This window comes from Triturus cristatus, chromosome 10, assembly GCF_964204655.1.
Source record: "Triturus cristatus chromosome 10, aTriCri1.1, whole genome shotgun sequence".
NCBI classification, from domain to species: Eukaryota; Metazoa; Chordata; class Amphibia; order Caudata; family Salamandridae; genus Triturus; species Triturus cristatus.
The window spans coordinates 803,233,463-803,252,082 of NC_140593.1; the positions used below are offsets into that span (position 1 = coordinate 803,233,463).

Genomic DNA, 18,620 nt, shown 5'->3' on the forward strand with positions numbered 1-18,620 from the left:
CTTTGCTTCACCACACAGTAAACACTTTCTCCTTATCCTGCATGCTAGGCACCCATAGTGGTCTTTCCTTCCTACCTCTGGACAGTAATCCCACTAGGCCGGGCACTCAATGCTACAAGCTGAGTGTGGTATTTAGTGCAATGTCAACTGCCTTACTGATCGTATCAAAAGAGGCACAGATATCTGCTTCGCTAAGCGCCATTCCCCAGCTGTTTTATTTTTACAAGAGGTGCTGAGAAGGTTAGGCGGGTAGTGGGTATGATTCGTGGGAAGCCACTTTTTGTGGGGGACCTTGTAGCTAAAATAACAAATGAATGTTTCTGAACTATTTAGGACTCATACATTGTGTAGGCAGAGTGGCCAGAGAGAGAAATGCCAATCAAAATAAACAGAAGGGATAAAAAGGAATCACATGTCATCCTATGTTATGTTTTCTGATACCAACCCAAAGGGCACACTTTACATAGTTCAGGCAGAAAAGGGAAAACAGGCAAAGAGACAGCCTCTCATTGGTTGTCTTTTGTCAAGTAATGTCTTGGGTCATCAGGAGCACTTACCCTTTTACCACAATGCCGCAGAGCAAGGGCCAGTTCAGTTGAAATGGTGCTCTTCCCCACTCCCCCTTTGCCTGAAAGTACCAAAATGATGTGGCGGACACCAGACAGATTCCCCTGATCTGAAAGCAAAAACATACAATCCATTAGTTTTAGTGTATATGACACTGTCTGCTTTAGTTTAGTTTATCTGGAAAGTGAAACAATGCTGAAAAATCCAACTTCAAGATGCCCTAACAAGAGCACAACATATCAGTGATTAAACAGCAATAAGTGGAGTCTGTTTTTACATCCGCAGGATGACCTTCAATCACTAGTTACGTAATAAAGGCAAGGAAGGCCCGACTCTTATATATAGCTCTGCCTGTATTTAAAAAAAAACAGCCTCATAGGAAAACAAATAATCTACCACACATACACATGCTAGACAAAATAGATTCCAGACCCATGTTAGTTCACTCTACACCTAGTGCTTGTTTGGGGCACTAATCAATTTCTGAATTGAGATATTGCTCTAGATAATTCAGAAACATTATAAGGAGTGATAAGCAATGCCAGGGTTATGTAAGAATGTGAAAGTGGACACACATTCTCTAACCTGTGTGCGCAGGTCAGTTTGTAACAAGAACATCCTTTTAAGATAAAATTGTCCAACGCAAGTGCTGACTTGTGTGGTAAATAATTGAATTACCGGGACTTAATTTGGTGCGGAAACATAATAAAACAGCTCAGTAAATAAGAGGCAGAATCCGTGGTATTAGAGGTTCGGAATGGGCTTTATTCCAATGATCGATTATAATCGGTTGCTCCAAGTTCCATCACCACGGAGGTTCAGGAAGTGAAGTACATACATTATTGACAAGAAATGACTTTTATAGAACATACATTACAATGAAATAGATGCGAGAGGCGTAACAATTGATAAGGAAGATGACGATTCACATGCGTAACCGAAAATGGGTGTAATGAGGAGTAAAAAGGAACATAATTGGTTATGATGTCATATATAGGTGGATCTATAAGATTATACTTGGCATAGATGCGTGCGCAGCAGCATGACGTGTGATTGACGTGCAACTAGGGGGTGAAGGGGACTTGACATTTAGCTCTTCATGTGGGGACAAGAAGTCTGGGGGGTCAAGTCAACCTAATCCCAAATCATATCTAACATCCTATGTTTAAAGAACTGTGTTATCCAAAAAGAGAGGACTCTTGAACAAAATCTATTCTATACTGACTGTGTGTGCGTGCACAAGCGTCTAAGTGTCTACACTAGATGCGAGGGCAGGAATCTTCCATAGTAACAGGGCTATGAATTACTTGCATAAAGACAGAGAAGCCGGGCCCTTTGCTCGGTAGCTGGAAGAATGTTTACTTAAACTACTAGACAGGAATGCATTGGGCAGGGAACGGAGCAGATAATTTCGAAGGTGAAATACAGTTTTTGGCAGAGAATAGGCTGATGTCAGGCTTCGTGAGCCGCGCAGAGAATGAGACAAAGTTCATGGTCACAGATGCAGGCTCAGACTGGAGCTTTCAGAGGCAGAAGGCAAGAAGAGTTTGATGACAGAATCAGGGCCTACTTGCCTGGACTGTAAAATGGCATAAGTGAACCATATAGAGCCGGTGGCCTTTCATACTTAGGAATGGAATATCCAGCCTATTCATGGCGGATCTGACAGAGGACAGGTTGACGGTGGACGCACATGTATTTGCGTCTTCATAACTGGAACTGGAGGGAACATACATGTACTTGTGATTCATACATGGAACCGTTGGGGTCCAAGATAGGGGACATAACTGATCAGAAAAATCCATATTTCCACATTCCCTCCTTGTCCCCTACTTGCCCGTTAAGAGATATCAATCTTCATCAATCCATTGATCTGTTCATATAACATCATTTGTTCTTCTTTCTTCTTCCGTGACGAATGAAATCTTGGTGGTGGAATACACGATGTGGCACACAGACCACAGATCGCTGGTCCACATTGTAGACATAGACAGCAACTGAATAGTATGAGAAGGCCAATACCTAGGAAAGATAGGACCTTCCATCCAAAGGTAGATAGTACACTCCAAAACCAACCGGACCAAGTCCAGGTGCCTGGGTTCTGGTGTATCTGGCTTACAATCTTATGAAGGCGAGTTATGGCCTTATATACAGATGGCGAATTTTCTGGTATGAAAATGCAACAGCTTGATCCGATGACCCTACAAGCTCCGCCCCTATCAGCCAGGATGACGTCAAGGACAAGACGATTTTGAAGCACAACAATCCGCATAGCAGTTTGTTCTTCTGTTAAGTTGCCTAAAGCGGAAATAGTTTCATTCACTACTGCTTCAAGGGTTCTAGTTAATCTACGTATCAGCTTACTATTAGTAACAGTACCTATATAGGGAAAGAGACCTTTATTGAAATCTGTGTATTTTTCCCATGCTGTTTCAGTGTAATCGACTATTGGGAGATCTCTCCTTACTCTATTATTTACTAAATGAGTGTTTCTGTGATAATCAGGGGGAGCTAGAAAAACAGGTGGCAAAAGGAATCCAATGTAGCAGGTACCATCCCAATCTAGAGGCAAACGTACATATGCCGTCTGACCACATATGAAATAGGAATGGCGGGAAGCTCTAAATGTGGACTTGCCTTGATCACTGAATTCTACTACAGTCGTGCATTTACTATGGCCCATATGTATGGAACCATTTTTCCTTACACATAGTTCACCCTTTACTGGAAATATTGACATAGCGGGCAAAACTGGAGTAGCTTCGGATTCGACATTTAGGATCATAAGATTAAGCGTGAAATTACCTAATCCATACACTTCATTTTCTAGATCAGTTCCTGTTCTCTGGGGAAGTCCCTCCTTGTTGGGGTAGCAGACTTTAAGCAAAACTAAGTTCAGGTTTCCCCATACCCAGTTGTCTTGATAAACTGCGGAATTCGAATCTAGGGAATTAATCAAACTAAACCATGCTCCACAGGAGCCGTTGTGTGTGAACGGGTATGGAAAGAGAGGTAAAATTCCTTTATAATTCTGATAGGGAGGGAGTCGGCCACATATCCAACAATTTGTAGCATTGCTAACCTGATGGGAATGATGTAACATACTGATAAACGTGTTATTTCGCAGCGCAAATCTATAAGACAACTCAAGCGGAGGTAATTCACTAAAAGAATGTTCAGCAGTAACATTGTAAACATGCCTAGAAATAGGATAATATATGTGCAACAATATACTTGCAGTAATTATTAAAAGACTTAAGAAAAACAAAATTAATAGCGTCATTATGCAATGGCTACGCAGTGATTTACAGTACGCATGTCGTTTCAACATTTTTCGCGATTTTCCATGATTCAGGTCTAAGGGATACATGTCGGAGACAGATTCAACCGCTTCACCTTGGAGAGGACTTAAACAATCAAATCGTCCGACGGTTTAGGCCTGAGTTTTAGTTTATAGAGTTCCTGACTGTTGGCCTCAGCCAAAGGTAGTTTTGAGTCAATGGGTGAAGACGCACGAGGTGGGCTATTTACATCTGAAAGAAGTCCATGAAATTTCTTGATATGACTTGAATGCACCCATCCTTTTCTGCCTTCGATCTTCACGGCTGTCCTTGTGGTGAGCAGTACCAATTTGGGTGCCCTCCACCTGGGCTCCAGCTGAGTCTTTCGGTCGAAATTCCTCACAAGAACGAGGTCCCCTGGAACTACGTCAAGGGGTTTCACCTCAGTGTTGTCGGGAAAGGCTGCAGCTACCTGTGAACGACAAGATTGTAGTGCAGACATCAAGGAAGCCAAGTAATCTGTCAGCATATTACAGTCAATATCAGTTATTTTTCGTGGCATAGGCGTCCCCCACATATTTGGTGGTCTGCCAAAGATCACTTCATACGGGGATAGCCCTGTTCGAGAGTGTGCTACCATTCTTGTATAAAAGAGTGCAACTGGTAGTGCTACTACCCAGTCGACCCCTTTCTCCCTGCATATTTTGGACAATCTGATTTTCAGGGTCTGATTATGTCTTTCTACGAGACCTGCTGCCTCAGGGTGTCGGACACAGTGGAATTTCCACTGATAACCTAACAGAAGTGAAACATGTTTCATTAATTTGGATGAGAACGGCTGGCCGTTATCTGAGTGAACAACACGTGGTAAACCGTATCGTGGGAAGAATTCTCGAACCAACTGTTTGGCAGTAGTCGGGGCAGTGTAATCTGAAACCGGGTATGCCTCCGTCCACCGGGAAAGAGCACAAACAACTACAAGAACATATTTGAATCCTCGACATCGTTCCATCTGGATATAATCCATCTGGAGGACTTCAAAAGGGTGATTAGGAGGATGAAATCCACCCTGTTCTACGGGAACGCTTTTTCCTGGGTTGAACTGGCAGCAGATCATACAGGTACGGACCTTTTGTTTGGCTGCTGCTCGTAAATGTTTATTGAACCAAATGTGTTGAATGCTATCCAGCATAGCTTTTTCTCCTAGATGTGCTGGACTATGTATAGTGTTAATTATAACTTGGACCATTGAATCAGGAAGGAACCACACAGATGTTTCCTTCATCATCCATCCTTGATCCGTTTGGATCCCTCCTAATTCAGTCCATTTCTTTATTTCCTCTGTTGTAGCATGTGTCTGGATGTCAATTACGTCAAAAGTAGGGTCTTTAACTGTCATACAATGTGTCGGCATCGGGACTATTGTCTTTGTCATGTCGGATGTTTGTGTTTGGGCAGTCTGTTTAGCTGTTCTGTCGGCTAGATCATTGCCTTGAGAAATGATATCAGTGACTTTCGTATGAGCTTTACATTTCATAATTGATATTGTATTCGGTAGATGTATCGCATCTAATAAGGCATGAATGAGGGATCCGTGCTGAATGTGGGCACCGTGGGAAGTTAAATAACCTCTCTCTCGCCACAGCACGCCGAAGTCATGTACAACTCCGAATGCATAACGTGAATCAGTGTATATGTTGACTTTTTTATTTGTGGCTTGAATACAGGCTTGTGTCAGAGCGATGAGCTCTGCGGCTTGAGCTGACAAAGTATTTATACGATTTGTTTCAATGACTTCAGTATCTGTTGTGACTGCGTAAGCAGCCACTAACTCTCCTGTACTTGTTCTCATACATGAACCATCTACATACAACGTCAGGTCTGGGTCTGACAATGGGACATCGGTTAAGTCTTGTCTGGGTTTCGTCGTTATAGTAATAACTTCAATACAGTCATGGGCTAGTGGGTCTGTTCCGATTACTGGCAAAAGTGTGGCAGGATTCAATGTGTTACAGCGTCTGATTTCTATATGTGGCTGGAACAATGTAAGTTCGTACCCTGTAAGTCGCGCTATAGTCAAGTGTTGTGTTTGCGTTCTATTTACAAGAACCTCTACTGCATGTGGTACTTGAACTGTCAATGGATGTCCTAACACTATGGCATCGCTTTGTCTGATTGCTAAAGCTGTCGCTGCCACTGATTTCAGACACGCAGGCAAAGCCTGAGCTACTGGATCTAATGTACTAGAAAAATAAGCACATGGTTTGTGTGCTCCTGCTTGTTCCTGTGTGAGTACTGACAAAGCAGTACCTTCGCGTTCTGTAACAAAGAGTGTAAACTGTTTTCTGTAACATGGCGTTTCTAAAACAGGTGCTTGACATAAAGCTTTCTTTAGGCTTTCAAAAGCTTGTGTATGTTCCTGAGTCCAAGGGAGAACAGTCGATGTGGCTGCCTCCTGTGTTGTCAATTGAATGAGCGATTTTGCTAGGAATGCATACTGAGGGATCCACTGTCTACAGTATGAAGTGAGGCCTATGAAAGCCCGTACTTCCTTTTGTGTTTTGGGTATTGGCATGTTAGCTATTAACTGAATGCGGTCAGGTGTAAGCTGCCTTCCCTCCTTGGACAGCGAGTGTCCAAGATAAACAACTCGCTGGACACAGAATTGCAGCTTAGAAGGGGACACCTTGTGACCCTTTTCAGCTAGAAATTGTAAAACTGTCAGTGATGCTTTCTCACATTCGGGTTCGCTTCTAGTGGTGATCAACAGATCATCGACATATTGAAGCAAGGCAGTGTTAACTGGCATGTGGATACTGTCAAGTTCTCGTTTCAGTGCTTGGCTATAGATGCTGGGGCTTTCTGTAAATCCTTGAGGTGCGCGTGAGAATTTAAAGCTACGTCCATTTAAACTAAATCCGAACAAATATTGGCTTTCCGGATCTATTGGGACGCTGAAAAAGGCATTTTTAAGATCAATTACAGTAAAGAATGTGGCTTCGGAATCAATGGCTGTCAATAATGACGAGATATCAGGGACCACAGGGAATTGTGGCACAATGCACTTGTTTAATTCGCGCAGATCAATAACCAATCGGTATACTGGCGGGGCTTTTGGATCTGTTCGTTTAAGAATCGGAATTATCGGGGAATTACATACATTGGAGTCTGTTTCCACAACCACTCCTTGGGCAATGAGCTCGTCAATGATTTGTAGTAAAGCCACTACAGCATCTGGTGGTAACTTGTATTGTCGCATTCGTGGAAGTACCACTCCTGCCTTTAGTGTGACTCGATATGGTGTAATATTCATGCAACCAACATCAGTAGGGCCTTGTGCCCATAGACGTGTAGGTAAAGTCTGCAGTCGGTGATCCATGTCTCTAGATACATAGTGACCTTTAAAATCACGTAAAAACAATCTTACTCCTTCCGGAGAACAACATATTATAGCTCCTAGAGCTTTCAGTGTCTTTATTCCTAACAAATTTTCTGGACATGATTTAGTAAGCAATAAATCTGTAGTTCGGGTCAAAGGTCCTATCGTGAGTGGAAGAGGTTGTGACACTTCATTAACAATAGGTTTTCCTGAAAAACCAAGGGAAATATTCTGAGAGCCTGAGAGGGGTGCCCCTGGAACTTCACTACGTTTTATGGTTGTTCGACTTGCCCCGGTATCGAGTAAAAATTTTCTGTCTTGGCCTAATAATTCACTATGTACATAAGGTCCTTCTTGGTCTACTGGGATCTCGATAAGGGGTAAGTCAACTTCCCTCTCTAGGCTGGTTCATGCGTATCGTTGATAATCAGGATAGTCGTACTGTGCGGTTTGGTACAGTTGTCGTGTCGTGGTTTGTGTGGCAGCAACGGGCAGCGCTGGTGCAGCTGGCACAAACTGTACAGACTGTGGTGGAGCTGGCATGGACTGTGCGTGCTGCGGGGCTCCTTGTTCATTCTGATCCTGTCTAAGTGGCCGTGGTCTTTCTTTTGTATTACCTATGGCGATATTATGTTTCAAAACTGGACAATCGTGTACGTAATGGCCTGGCTTTTTACAATAATTGCATGTCCCTTTTATAGGTCCTGCTGAATCACCGGAATGTGTCATACCCTTTTTATGTCCTTCAGCTGGAACTGTCTGAGAAACTAGCATTTTCATTTTCGTGTCTTTCATGCGTCTGTGTTCATGTTCTTGTTCCTCTCTAATTCTATTGTGATGGTACTGTAACATTTGTAACATTTGTGATGGAGTGTTACCTTGCCAGGTACTCTCGAATTTTAATACTCTATTCTTTACTTGGGGCAGGGCATTTTCTACTAATTTTGTTACAAACAGATGTGGGTATGATTCGCTACTTGCTTTTATGCCACTATTTATACCAAAACATTTTTCAAATCGGGCATAGTAATCACTAGTGTCTTCATCTTGCTTCTGTTTACAGGCTGAAATTGTACCCCAATCTTCTTTTTTTGTAGTTAATAAACGTGGCAGTACCTGTACTAATAAACCTGGCAGTGCTTTAGTTCTATCCCCGAGTCCTGCTCCTGCAGTTCGGGCCTTTTCTTCTGCTTCTAATACGGACCATTCTATCTTTTGGTCTCCTACCTCCCACTCTTTTTCCCTGAGTTTCTCATAAATGCCAGCAGGCATCAATACCTTTAATATAGTCATAATGTCGGGATAGGTATACTCTCCCATGAGTAACATGTCTTTAATTTCTCGGTGAAAACCCGCTGGATCTTTGTCATGACTGGGTACCACTTTCTTCATTTTTAACAATTCTATTTTCGATATGGGCGTATATACAAATACGCGTTTAAACTCATTATCCTCGCCCTTTATTGGGTGTACTTCTCGTAAAGGATTCTGTCTGTCCATGTAATACGTGGTTCTTTCCTTAATCGGTAGTGAAACATGGTCTGAACATACAAAAAGGATGTACTGTTTTCTTGATTCTAGTATTTCTTTAATTAACTTAGTACCTGAACCTCTCCATCTATTCATGAGTAATTCAGTCAATATATCAGGCAAGGGACCAGGGTCCGAATGCTGACTCTGATATAGTATAAGGAGTTGTTGAATCATATAAATCCCAGCTAAACGCTGTTCATCTGGGGTGAGATTCAGGAATGTGCGTGTTACTGTATCATCACTATACTTTCCGGGACTGTCAACCCAATGGACAGCTGACCTGGCTAATTCTTGTTCATCCATAGAATCGAGAAAATGATAACCCCTTTGTTCTCGGAGTAATTTGTCAGCGGCTTGAAACGAATGCTCGTTAGACCTCATATGGACTATGGGTGTTGGGAAACTCCTGTTATTGTCTGGACATATCGGACGTGTCGGGTCAGTAAAACATCTAGTACTATTACAAGATCTTCCTCTACCTACATAGGCTATGGTGTCTGACTGTCCTGTGGGCAGTCCTGATCCTTCTTCCTCGCTTTGTTCGAACTGGTCTACCGCTAATCTTTCTTCGTGTAGGCGTTCTATTTCTTTACGGATCTTTCGGCACATGGCTATTATACAATTTTGCTTATCATGTCTTCCTTCTGATATATTCTGACTCCATCTGGTAAGAATTTGCATTGCTTCCGGGTCTACCCCTGGTCGGTCTTGATTTCTGATCACACAATTTATGAGGAAACGTAACAGTTCCCCCTGTATCTCCACTTTCTGATATTCCATAGCTCTGTTAATACATTCTGAATCTCGCCCTGTTTGAACAAAATGATATATATTATCTAGATGCGCAGTCATTCCTGGTAACTTCACTAAATACACCGCGGCTCGTCGGATGCGTAATGATGCCATGATCATTTCGTCCTCTTTGCCGGGCACAGGGTCATATCTACAATCTACAAGAAGTTCCTTAAGCGTACGGGCGTTTATGAGTTTGGGGGTACGTGAATGTGTTGACTCTTGAAAGGTAAGTTTATTTATTCTGGGTGGCGTAGAGAAAATGTTGGTAGCACCTCCCGTAGCCCCGTCTGGGGTATCGGGCGTGAAAGGATTCGTTGAACGCGATACAGCAACTATAGGTGTTGACACAGCTATAGAAGTAGCTGTAGGAACGGATGCAGAAACAGATGTGCTTGCCGGAACTTGTTGCTGTAGAGATACGGGTACTGGATCTTGGCGTTGAACCTCCCTGGCAGGCGGTCTATGTGGGGCGGAATTAGCATATTCGGGAGCTGCGTCATCTAAATATGAGGAAAGAAAAACATCTTCTGCGGTTCTAGGATGCCCCTTAGGATGTACCTTTATTGGAAACAATGGGGTTGGCAAGTCTTTTGGTATCTCTGGAGTAGCCTTAGGTAATCCTTCGGCCAGAAGGGGATACATACCATTCATAAGGGCATTTCTTTGTCTGTCTACTTGTTCTGATTTCACTCGGATACCTTCTTCAATTAATAGATTTTCTCGAACTTTATTTGAACTCTCTTTATTCTTCTCTTCCTGTCGGAGTGCTTTTTCTGTACGTCTATGAGATTCTTTACGCCATAACTCAACGGCATCTTTCTGTGACTGTCTGACTTTCCTTTTCCATAACTCTTCCTCGACTTTCATGATGCACTCTGCATCCCAGGTCCCCGCTGCGGGCCACCTCTGACTTTCTGGTAATTCCTTGGTGTAGTCTACCCATAAATCAAGAAATAATATAGCGTCTAAGCCATGTTTATGATACATGAAGTACCCTGGAGTGTCCCTAGGAGGAATAGGAACGGCTTCTTCGAGTACCCCTTTTCTTGTTGTGATCTGTCTTAATTTTGAAAAGAGCGGCATATTGAGAACTGATCTGATACTTGATTTAAAACAAACTTAATACAGTAAACACGATAATGAACAGTCATTCACACCACAATATGCAGAACGTATTTAAAACATTTAACATTTACCTGAACATTCAATAATGAAGACGATCTAAGGAAAACTTAAATCACTAAACATAATACTCGACATTAACTGACTCATTCTGAATTATATACTTGATATACTAGATATACTGCTAAACAGTACAGATACACTGCTGAAACAGTGCAGACCGGATTTGTGTACCCAAACCCGTCTTGACCGGCACAACCTATGTGCACGTCAGAATGCCTCCCCAGTAATGGTACTCACCGGGTAGCTCGGAAACGGAAGGCCTCGGAAACTGAACTGAACTTGAACCGGACTGGACTCGACTCGAACACTGCGGAGACTGGACTCAACCTGGGACTTCGGAAACTGGTGGGCCTCTGCATACCTCGGATCTTGCTCTCTCAGCTAGGCTCTGGTCGGGATACTTCGCACTTCTCACCGCCTCGTCTGGGTGTTGATCGCAGCCTCAGTCGCCCCCGCTTGACCGGAGGGAGATACAGGAAATCCTGCTGGTACGCGTTATTGTCCGTCCAGCTGTGGCAGGAGACCGGGCCTGCAACTCACCGCCGGCGCGTGAGATGAGAAAGTGTCCATGTTCGGGCGCCATTCATGTGGTAAATAATTGAATTACCGGGACTTAATTTGGTGCGGAAACATAATAAAACAGCTCAGTAAATAAGAGGCAGAATCCGTGGTATTAGAGGTTCGGAATGGGCTTTATTCCAATGATCGATTATAATCGGTTGCTCCAAGTTCCATCACCACGGAGGTTCAGGAAGTGAAGTACATACATTATTGACAAGAAATGACTTTTATAGAACATACATTACAATGAAATAGATGCGAGAGGCGTAACAATTGATAAGGAAGATGACGATTCACATGCGTAACCGAAAATGGGTGTAATGAGGAGTAAAAAGGAACATAATTGGTTATGATGTCATATATAGGTGGATCTATAAGATTATACTTGGCATAGATGCGTGCGCAGCAGCATGACGTGTGATTGACGTGCAACTAGGGGGTGAAGGGGACTTGACATTTAGCTCTTCATGTGGGGACAAGAAGTCTGGGGGGTCAAGTCAACCTAATCCCAAATCATATCTAACATCCTATGTTTAAAGAACTGTGTTATCCAAAAAGAGAGGACTCTTGAACAAAATCTATTCTATACTGACTGTGTGTGCGTGCACAAGCGTCTAAGTGTCTACACTAGATGCGAGGGCAGGAATCTTCCATAGTAACAGGGCTATGAATTACTTGCATAAAGACAGAGAAGCCGGGCCCTTTGCTCGGTAGCTGGAAGAATGTTTACTTAAACTACTAGACAGGAATGCATTGGGCAGGGAACGGAGCAGATAATTTCGAAGGTGAAATACAGTTTTTGGCAGAGAATAGGCTGATGTCAGGCTTCGTGAGCCGCGCAGAGAATGAGACAAAGTTCATGGTCACAGATGCAGGCTCAGACTGGAGCTTTCAGAGGCAGAAGGCAAGAAGAGTTTGATGACAGAATCAGGGCCTACTTGCCTGGACTGTAAAATGGCATAAGTGAACCATATAGAGCCGGTGGCCTTTCATACTTAGGAATGGAATATCCAGCCTATTCATGGCGGATCTGACAGAGGACAGGTTGACGGTGGACGCACATGTATTTGCGTCTTCATAACTGGAACTGGAGGGAACATACATGTACTTGTGATTCATACATGGAACCGTTGGGGTCCAAGATAGGGGACATAACTGATCAGAAAAATCCATATTTCCACACTTGGCATAGATTAGCTACTTGGATGTAGTGTCATCGTCAACAAAATTAAGTGCAAAGCATGAGCCATGTATCCCAGTACTTGGGTGGGGCACAAAGGTGGTGACAGTCAGGAAATTGTTTTTGCAGACAGCCATCTATGAGAGGGACTTAAGGAGTCCTAGTCCCTTAAATCAGCAAAAGTGTGGGCCAAACAGCATAAATTAACCATTGCATACAAGGTTTGGGTACACTTGCATGATTGTCATGTGCCGTAAAATAAAAATCAAAAATACTTTGAGTACTTCAAGTTGTGTAACTCAGGGGAGGGGTGCACGCTCGCCATTCCATGTAGTGGTCATTCCTGTACCAACAGTGAATAATGCATTTGATGTCCTGATCCAGATACTTCTCTCTGAATTTCAATTTATTTCACGTTTCTATCATATTTATTGAACTCTATTACTTTAAGAACGTGAAAAAGCAATTCATTGGTAGTATGCTTAGATTTATTTTAATTAGAGATTTGGCATTAAATTTGCACTCTAGTTTATGGTTCATTTACACGTTTTTTTTAAAAACACACACAAAAACACACTCACACATCATCGTACACCGTCCTGTCACTCATCAATAATACACCTCAGTCACATATGGAAGGATTCAATGCCAGGACACACTGTTTCAGAGTAATTATTTTGTTTTACAAATATACTTCAGCATCATAATTTAACTGAGGTTTTTTTTTACTTTAATTAGCGCGTTACATGTTGGCTCTCAGGTCTCGAGAAATCCACTTACCCACTTGTTATGGCAAGTCAGATTTTATCAGGGCAAGCTACTGGCCCATTCTGGCAAGCTGATAAAGAACAGTTATCTCAGACAGGAATGAGCAATAAAGATGCCTTTAAATCTTAATTTTATCTTGTCAAATTTGCTCTGTTGAAAGACAGAGATCAAATGTCAGTTTACGCCTTACAATTTATAGTCAGAGAAAGAGAAGTAAACACAACCTCCAGGATAAAATAAGCAGTAAAGTTTGATGATTTTTTAAAGTAAACTTTCTTGCAATCATGCTGTGCAGAGTCAAATGAAAGGCTGTAGGGAGACAGTTATTTTTCTAACACATTTGAATAGCTTAAAATAAACTGTACAATTACATCGAAATATATTTTAGCAGTTAAGAAAGCACTTTTAGTAATTTTGTCTGATTAAAAAAAGTGTTAAATAGGATGAAAACGAATCGGAACACTTGGGGCCATATGTAGGTAATTTCTATTCACCGATTCCTAAATACCGAATTTTACCGATTCGGTATTTAAGAATCGGTAAATAGAATGTAGGTAAAAAAAAAAAGAAAAAAAAAAAAAAAAAGAAAAAGAAAAAAAAAAGAAAAATCGGTAAATTTTACCGATTCGGTAATATTCGTTATTACTGATTCGGTATTTACCGAATCGGTAATAAGGCATACCTTCCCATTCATTCCTATGAATTCCTAGGAATGAATGGGAAGCCATTCACTATTGCCGATTCTGTAAATACCGAATCGGTAATAGGGGGAGCATATTCAAGGGTGGAAGGGTGTCACATTGACACCCTGTTGCACCCCTGAATCGTGCATGTGTGCACATGTGGCGCACATACATGCCCTAAGGGCATGTATGTCTGCCACATGGCACTTTTAAAAAAGCACAAAATTGCTTTTGAATAGGTATTCGGTATTTACCATCAACTTGTAGTTGGTGGTAAATAACGAATCCTGAAACCAAAAATGCACTCACTGGAGTGCTCCCTACATAGGATTTAAGGATTCGGTAATTTACCGAATCGGTATTTTACCGATTTCTTAAAATACAGATTCGGTAAATTACCGAATCCTTAAAACCAGCCTCCTACATTAGAAAGGGCTAAATACCGGTCGGTAATGGGAAAATTACCGATTTTCGGCTGTTACCGACCGGTATTTAGCTATCTACATATGGCCCTTGGTGATGTGCAAATGATAAACATTTTAGCCACATTCACATTCCATGAAACATATTGTGCATCAACATTGTATATTGGAACATCCCCAATCGGTTGTGAGCATTTCCTAGCTGGGGGCGACAGTGTCAGTGCGCTGTCAATACTCGTCACTTTTGCATGACAAAGATATAGAAGTATATGTCTGCTATGCGCGATTATCAGTTCTAAACAGCATTAGACTGGCTGCGTGGATTTACAACGGCCTTCCTCTACTTGTGTGCGCGTCACCGATACTGGCAGCCTTCATGACACATGTTAGAAACAACTATCATTTATGGGAAGGATAGAGAGATTTTGTTTTCAAAACCTTCATTTATAAGTAAAATTGAACAAACATTGCAGCAAAAACCATTCGCCACTGTGGGCAGCGTGTCAAGAAGAGAACAGAAGCACAGCAGCATATGCATCAGTAGTTCTTCTCACAGGGGAAGTATATCGATCTATAGAGAACAGAGCATCCGCCTTGCCCAAATTGTGTGGTACCTCTCCACCCTGTTCCAAGACCACTTGGTGCTTTAATTTACCATGTCAGTAGATACATCACTCAATGAAACGTCCCCACTAGCTAAAACCTGTCTCCCACGGACCTCCATAGCTGTATATAATCCTCTAATTTCTCATCCCGCCTACTTAGTTTCAAGTGACTCTCTTCAGCCAGTGTCTATTCCTCATTGACCCTGCACCATCTCTCAGTCTCTGGGGCATGTTGACCCATCCATGTTATGGCAACAATGAGGTGGGCAAGGACCAGCCCGAGCTGGATGTATTTGTATGCTATCTTGTTCCCCTTAGGCCTGCTTATATTGCCCATAAGGCAAGACTGCCGGAGAGGGAACAGTCCAATGAGGTGATGTGTACTAGTTTTTCAACTACCTGCACCCATTAATACTATACCGTCCGATACACCGTGGATAAATGTAAAGAAAATCAGTCCCTAGACCCCCGGCAACGTGGACAGGCATCCGTCCGGCTCTGGGATATTATTTGCAACTGTAGGCTATCTTGTGCCCCTTAGTCCTGTTTATATTGCCCATAAAACAAGACTGCAGGAGAGGGAACAGTCCAATGAGATGATGTGTACTATTCTTTCAACTACCTGCACCCAATAATACTGCACCGTCCGATACACCGTGGCTAAATGTAAAAAACAAAAATCAGTCCCTGGACCCCCGGTAACATGGACAGGCATCCGTCCGGGTCTGGGATATTATTTCCAACTTTCATGCAAGTGCTGGAGCAGAGTTTTCATTTAGAAAATTCAGGGGCTTTTTGAAGCTCTAGTATGTCTATGCGTTTTATTAAAGTATTAATAAATAACAAATTAATTATTTGTCTTGTGCAAGTGTGTTTTTATTAATCAATTCGTTTGTCTTAACATAAGAGAAAGTTACACAAGGGTTAGCATGTGTGTGCTGTTTCTGTTTTCTAAAAAATAACGTGCAAGTTTTCATGTTTAAACGTTGCTGTGTGCTGTTTATTTTGAGCACAAAACGCTGTCTGAATTAATGCTTTTTTATGTTGCAAAAGCTAGATAAATGCATACACATAAGGGTATTAGTGGGGTTAACACTGTTTAATCATTATGCTGTAGTAACGTTGTTTTTATTTCCTTTAATTGAGATGGTCTATTGTGGCCTATGGAGGCCTAATCCATGATGGCTGATTTTGAGAGCCTGGCCTCGAGTGAATATGTGAAAGACGTGACGAGGGAGACCCCTGCTGGAAATGGTCTTGAAGTTGACTGACCATGGTCCTTCTATGAAACTTTCCATGAGGACAGCAGCAGTTTTTGGGAGTTCTCCAAGAGAAGTGAAAGTGTCCTTGGCAATCTCGAAAGACAAAGGAGCCTTAGAGGGAAACTCTGAACTGTGGCTCGATGGCCGAGGAGAAGCCGGATTAAATGTGATACATGTTTTATTTTCTTGGTTCCTGTTCCGTAGTCTTCGCTATGTGTATTTTTCCTGAGCGGAGGTTCACAAATGTTGCAATGTTGCATCCTTTCCTTCTCGCTCTGCTCAGTGATTCAGTGTATTTTTGCAAACTTGATGAGTGTTTCCATTGTAATTTTTACTATAAAAACTGTTAGCTTAGAGAGGGTTCTTGCCACCCTTTTTGCCACTTGCCATTTTACCTTTGCTGCGGGAGATTGCGTTGCTGAGGATCGATGCTGAGGACTTTGTCTTGAGAGACTTTACCGAGAGATTTGTCCTGACCCGTTCTGACACTTAGTTAGAATAGGTAATTATGAGAAATGATTTATTCGGATTGATTTTACCTTGACTAATTTTAGATAAAGCAATATAATTTTAAACATGGTGTTGAATTTTCTTTCTTGTCAATTATTGGGTTTATATTTTTGATCATTATTGTATATGTTGCGTAGATTATGTTATTGATTAGGACAGTCACTAAACCAGATCTGATCGACCTGATATTGATGCAGGGTGTTTAGGTGTTTTCTTTCCACAGGTTTATTGCTGGTAGAGTATTTGAGCGTATGTTAGTGAAATGGGCCCTAGCGTATGATGAATGTATGTGCGTGTAACTGTGTGATTACTCTATCCGTGGTAGTGGGCATATTTTAGATACCCTGATCTCTATCAATTTCCTGGTAGCAGAGATTGATGGTTTTAGATGGTTGTCTTGATCTGATAAGATTGCTTGTACATTGGCTTATTGATTATTGATTTATTTTGTCAATATTGGTATATGTACTAATATTATATGTTGAAGTCGTCATGTTGAGTTATATGTAGTGCTTCTGGAACTTGGAAGCTGTTGTAGCAGTTCCGTAGTAGGGCAGAGGGAAGTATATGCTGCTCTCGGGAAAGACGGGATTGTAAGGAATAACGTGTGACAATTGAAGTTGCGCGTTCACATTGTCTGGGTTCGGAATCAGTGACATCGTCGTATGTTACTATTAGATATTTCTGGTATGTAAGGAGTGTGTATCGTAGTGAAGGTTATCTTTGAAACTCTGGTCTTAAGTCCCAGGGATCTGTAAGGATTTCCGTTAAAGCTTATCGCGGGAGGAGTAATAGGTATTCTCTGAGCTTGTCTGAGGAACTGGGCGAAGTTGCTTAGTTAATGTATGTTATAATTCTGTAGTGGGACAGATTGCATGAATGTGCGTGAATGTATATACATTTATTGATTGTAAGATTCTTTGGATAAGTCCTAGAGGAAACAGTTATGAGATGTATGAAAGTTTGTTGACTCTTGAAAAATAGACTCTCTTTTACTATTCTGTGGTTAGCAAAGCAGACAATGGAGATGTTTTTATGTTGTAACTAATAGATTTTGTAAAAATCTTGACACGAAGTCTACTGAGAGATTTTGTAAAGGAGGGGTAGACGAGAGACAGAAGACAGAGACAAACTGCAGCGACTGTTGACGTCAGAAAGTCCGCGCTCAGATTGGATAGTGGATCAGAATAGGGTTCGCGCTAGGATTGGTGCGTTAGTGTGAGTCGCGCAGGGATTGGAAGAGCTGTTTAGTGACGTAGACGCTCCAGGATTGGTGAGTTAGTGTGAGTCGCGCTGCTATTGGTTGAAAAGCTCGTATTGTATATTTATAATACGGAGAGAGTAGAGAATTTTGGTAAGCGCTAAAATGTATTATCAAGAGGAGAAAAAGAAAAAAACATTCTTTGGGAAAGTTAAAAAGTGGTTTACTAAGGATAAAGAGGTTAAAACAAGAGAGGGTGAGTTGCTACCTCCAGCGAAAACACCTGCATCCTTCATGGTTGCGAAATATGGATTACATACCTGTGTATGGTTGCAGAATTGGGTTAGGTATACTAAAGAAGATGGTGTTTTAGCATTTCCAGAACATGGTTCATTTAATTTGGCCGTGTTGAGAAATTTACGGGAAAAGATGGTACGTCTGGACCCGAAGCCGAGACCTACGCAGTTCGAGGCTTTAGTGGAATGGGAAGAGGAAGTTCATGAGCGAGAAAAGCAAAGATCAGGAGGGTATTACAGGAACATGTTTGGGAGGAGACATGATCGTGAAACACATCATGATCGGATGAAAAGATGGCGAGATGTTAATATGTCAGAGGGATTATATCCTATGAGAACAATTGAAGAGGGAGCAGTTGGAGTTAATGAGTATGATGATGAGGTCTTAAATG

The 18,620-nt window shown here is 41.9% G+C and overlaps 1 protein-coding gene across 2 annotated transcripts in view; it reads right to left on the reverse strand.

The window, feature by feature from the left end:
* Nucleotides 1-18,620, reverse strand: part of NUBP2 (NUBP iron-sulfur cluster assembly factor 2, cytosolic) — a 215,016-nt gene that overhangs the window by 151,541 nt on the left and 44,855 nt on the right. Inside the window, exon 2 of one of the 2 annotated variants that reach the window (XM_085628358.1) lies at nt 558-676. In XM_085628358.1, coding sequence (XP_085484484.1) covers nt 558-676 — 119 coding nt within the window. Of the gene's footprint in view, nt 1-557; nt 693-18,620 lie in introns of those variants that run through there. The other variant, XM_085628357.1, reaches the window with a different exon arrangement.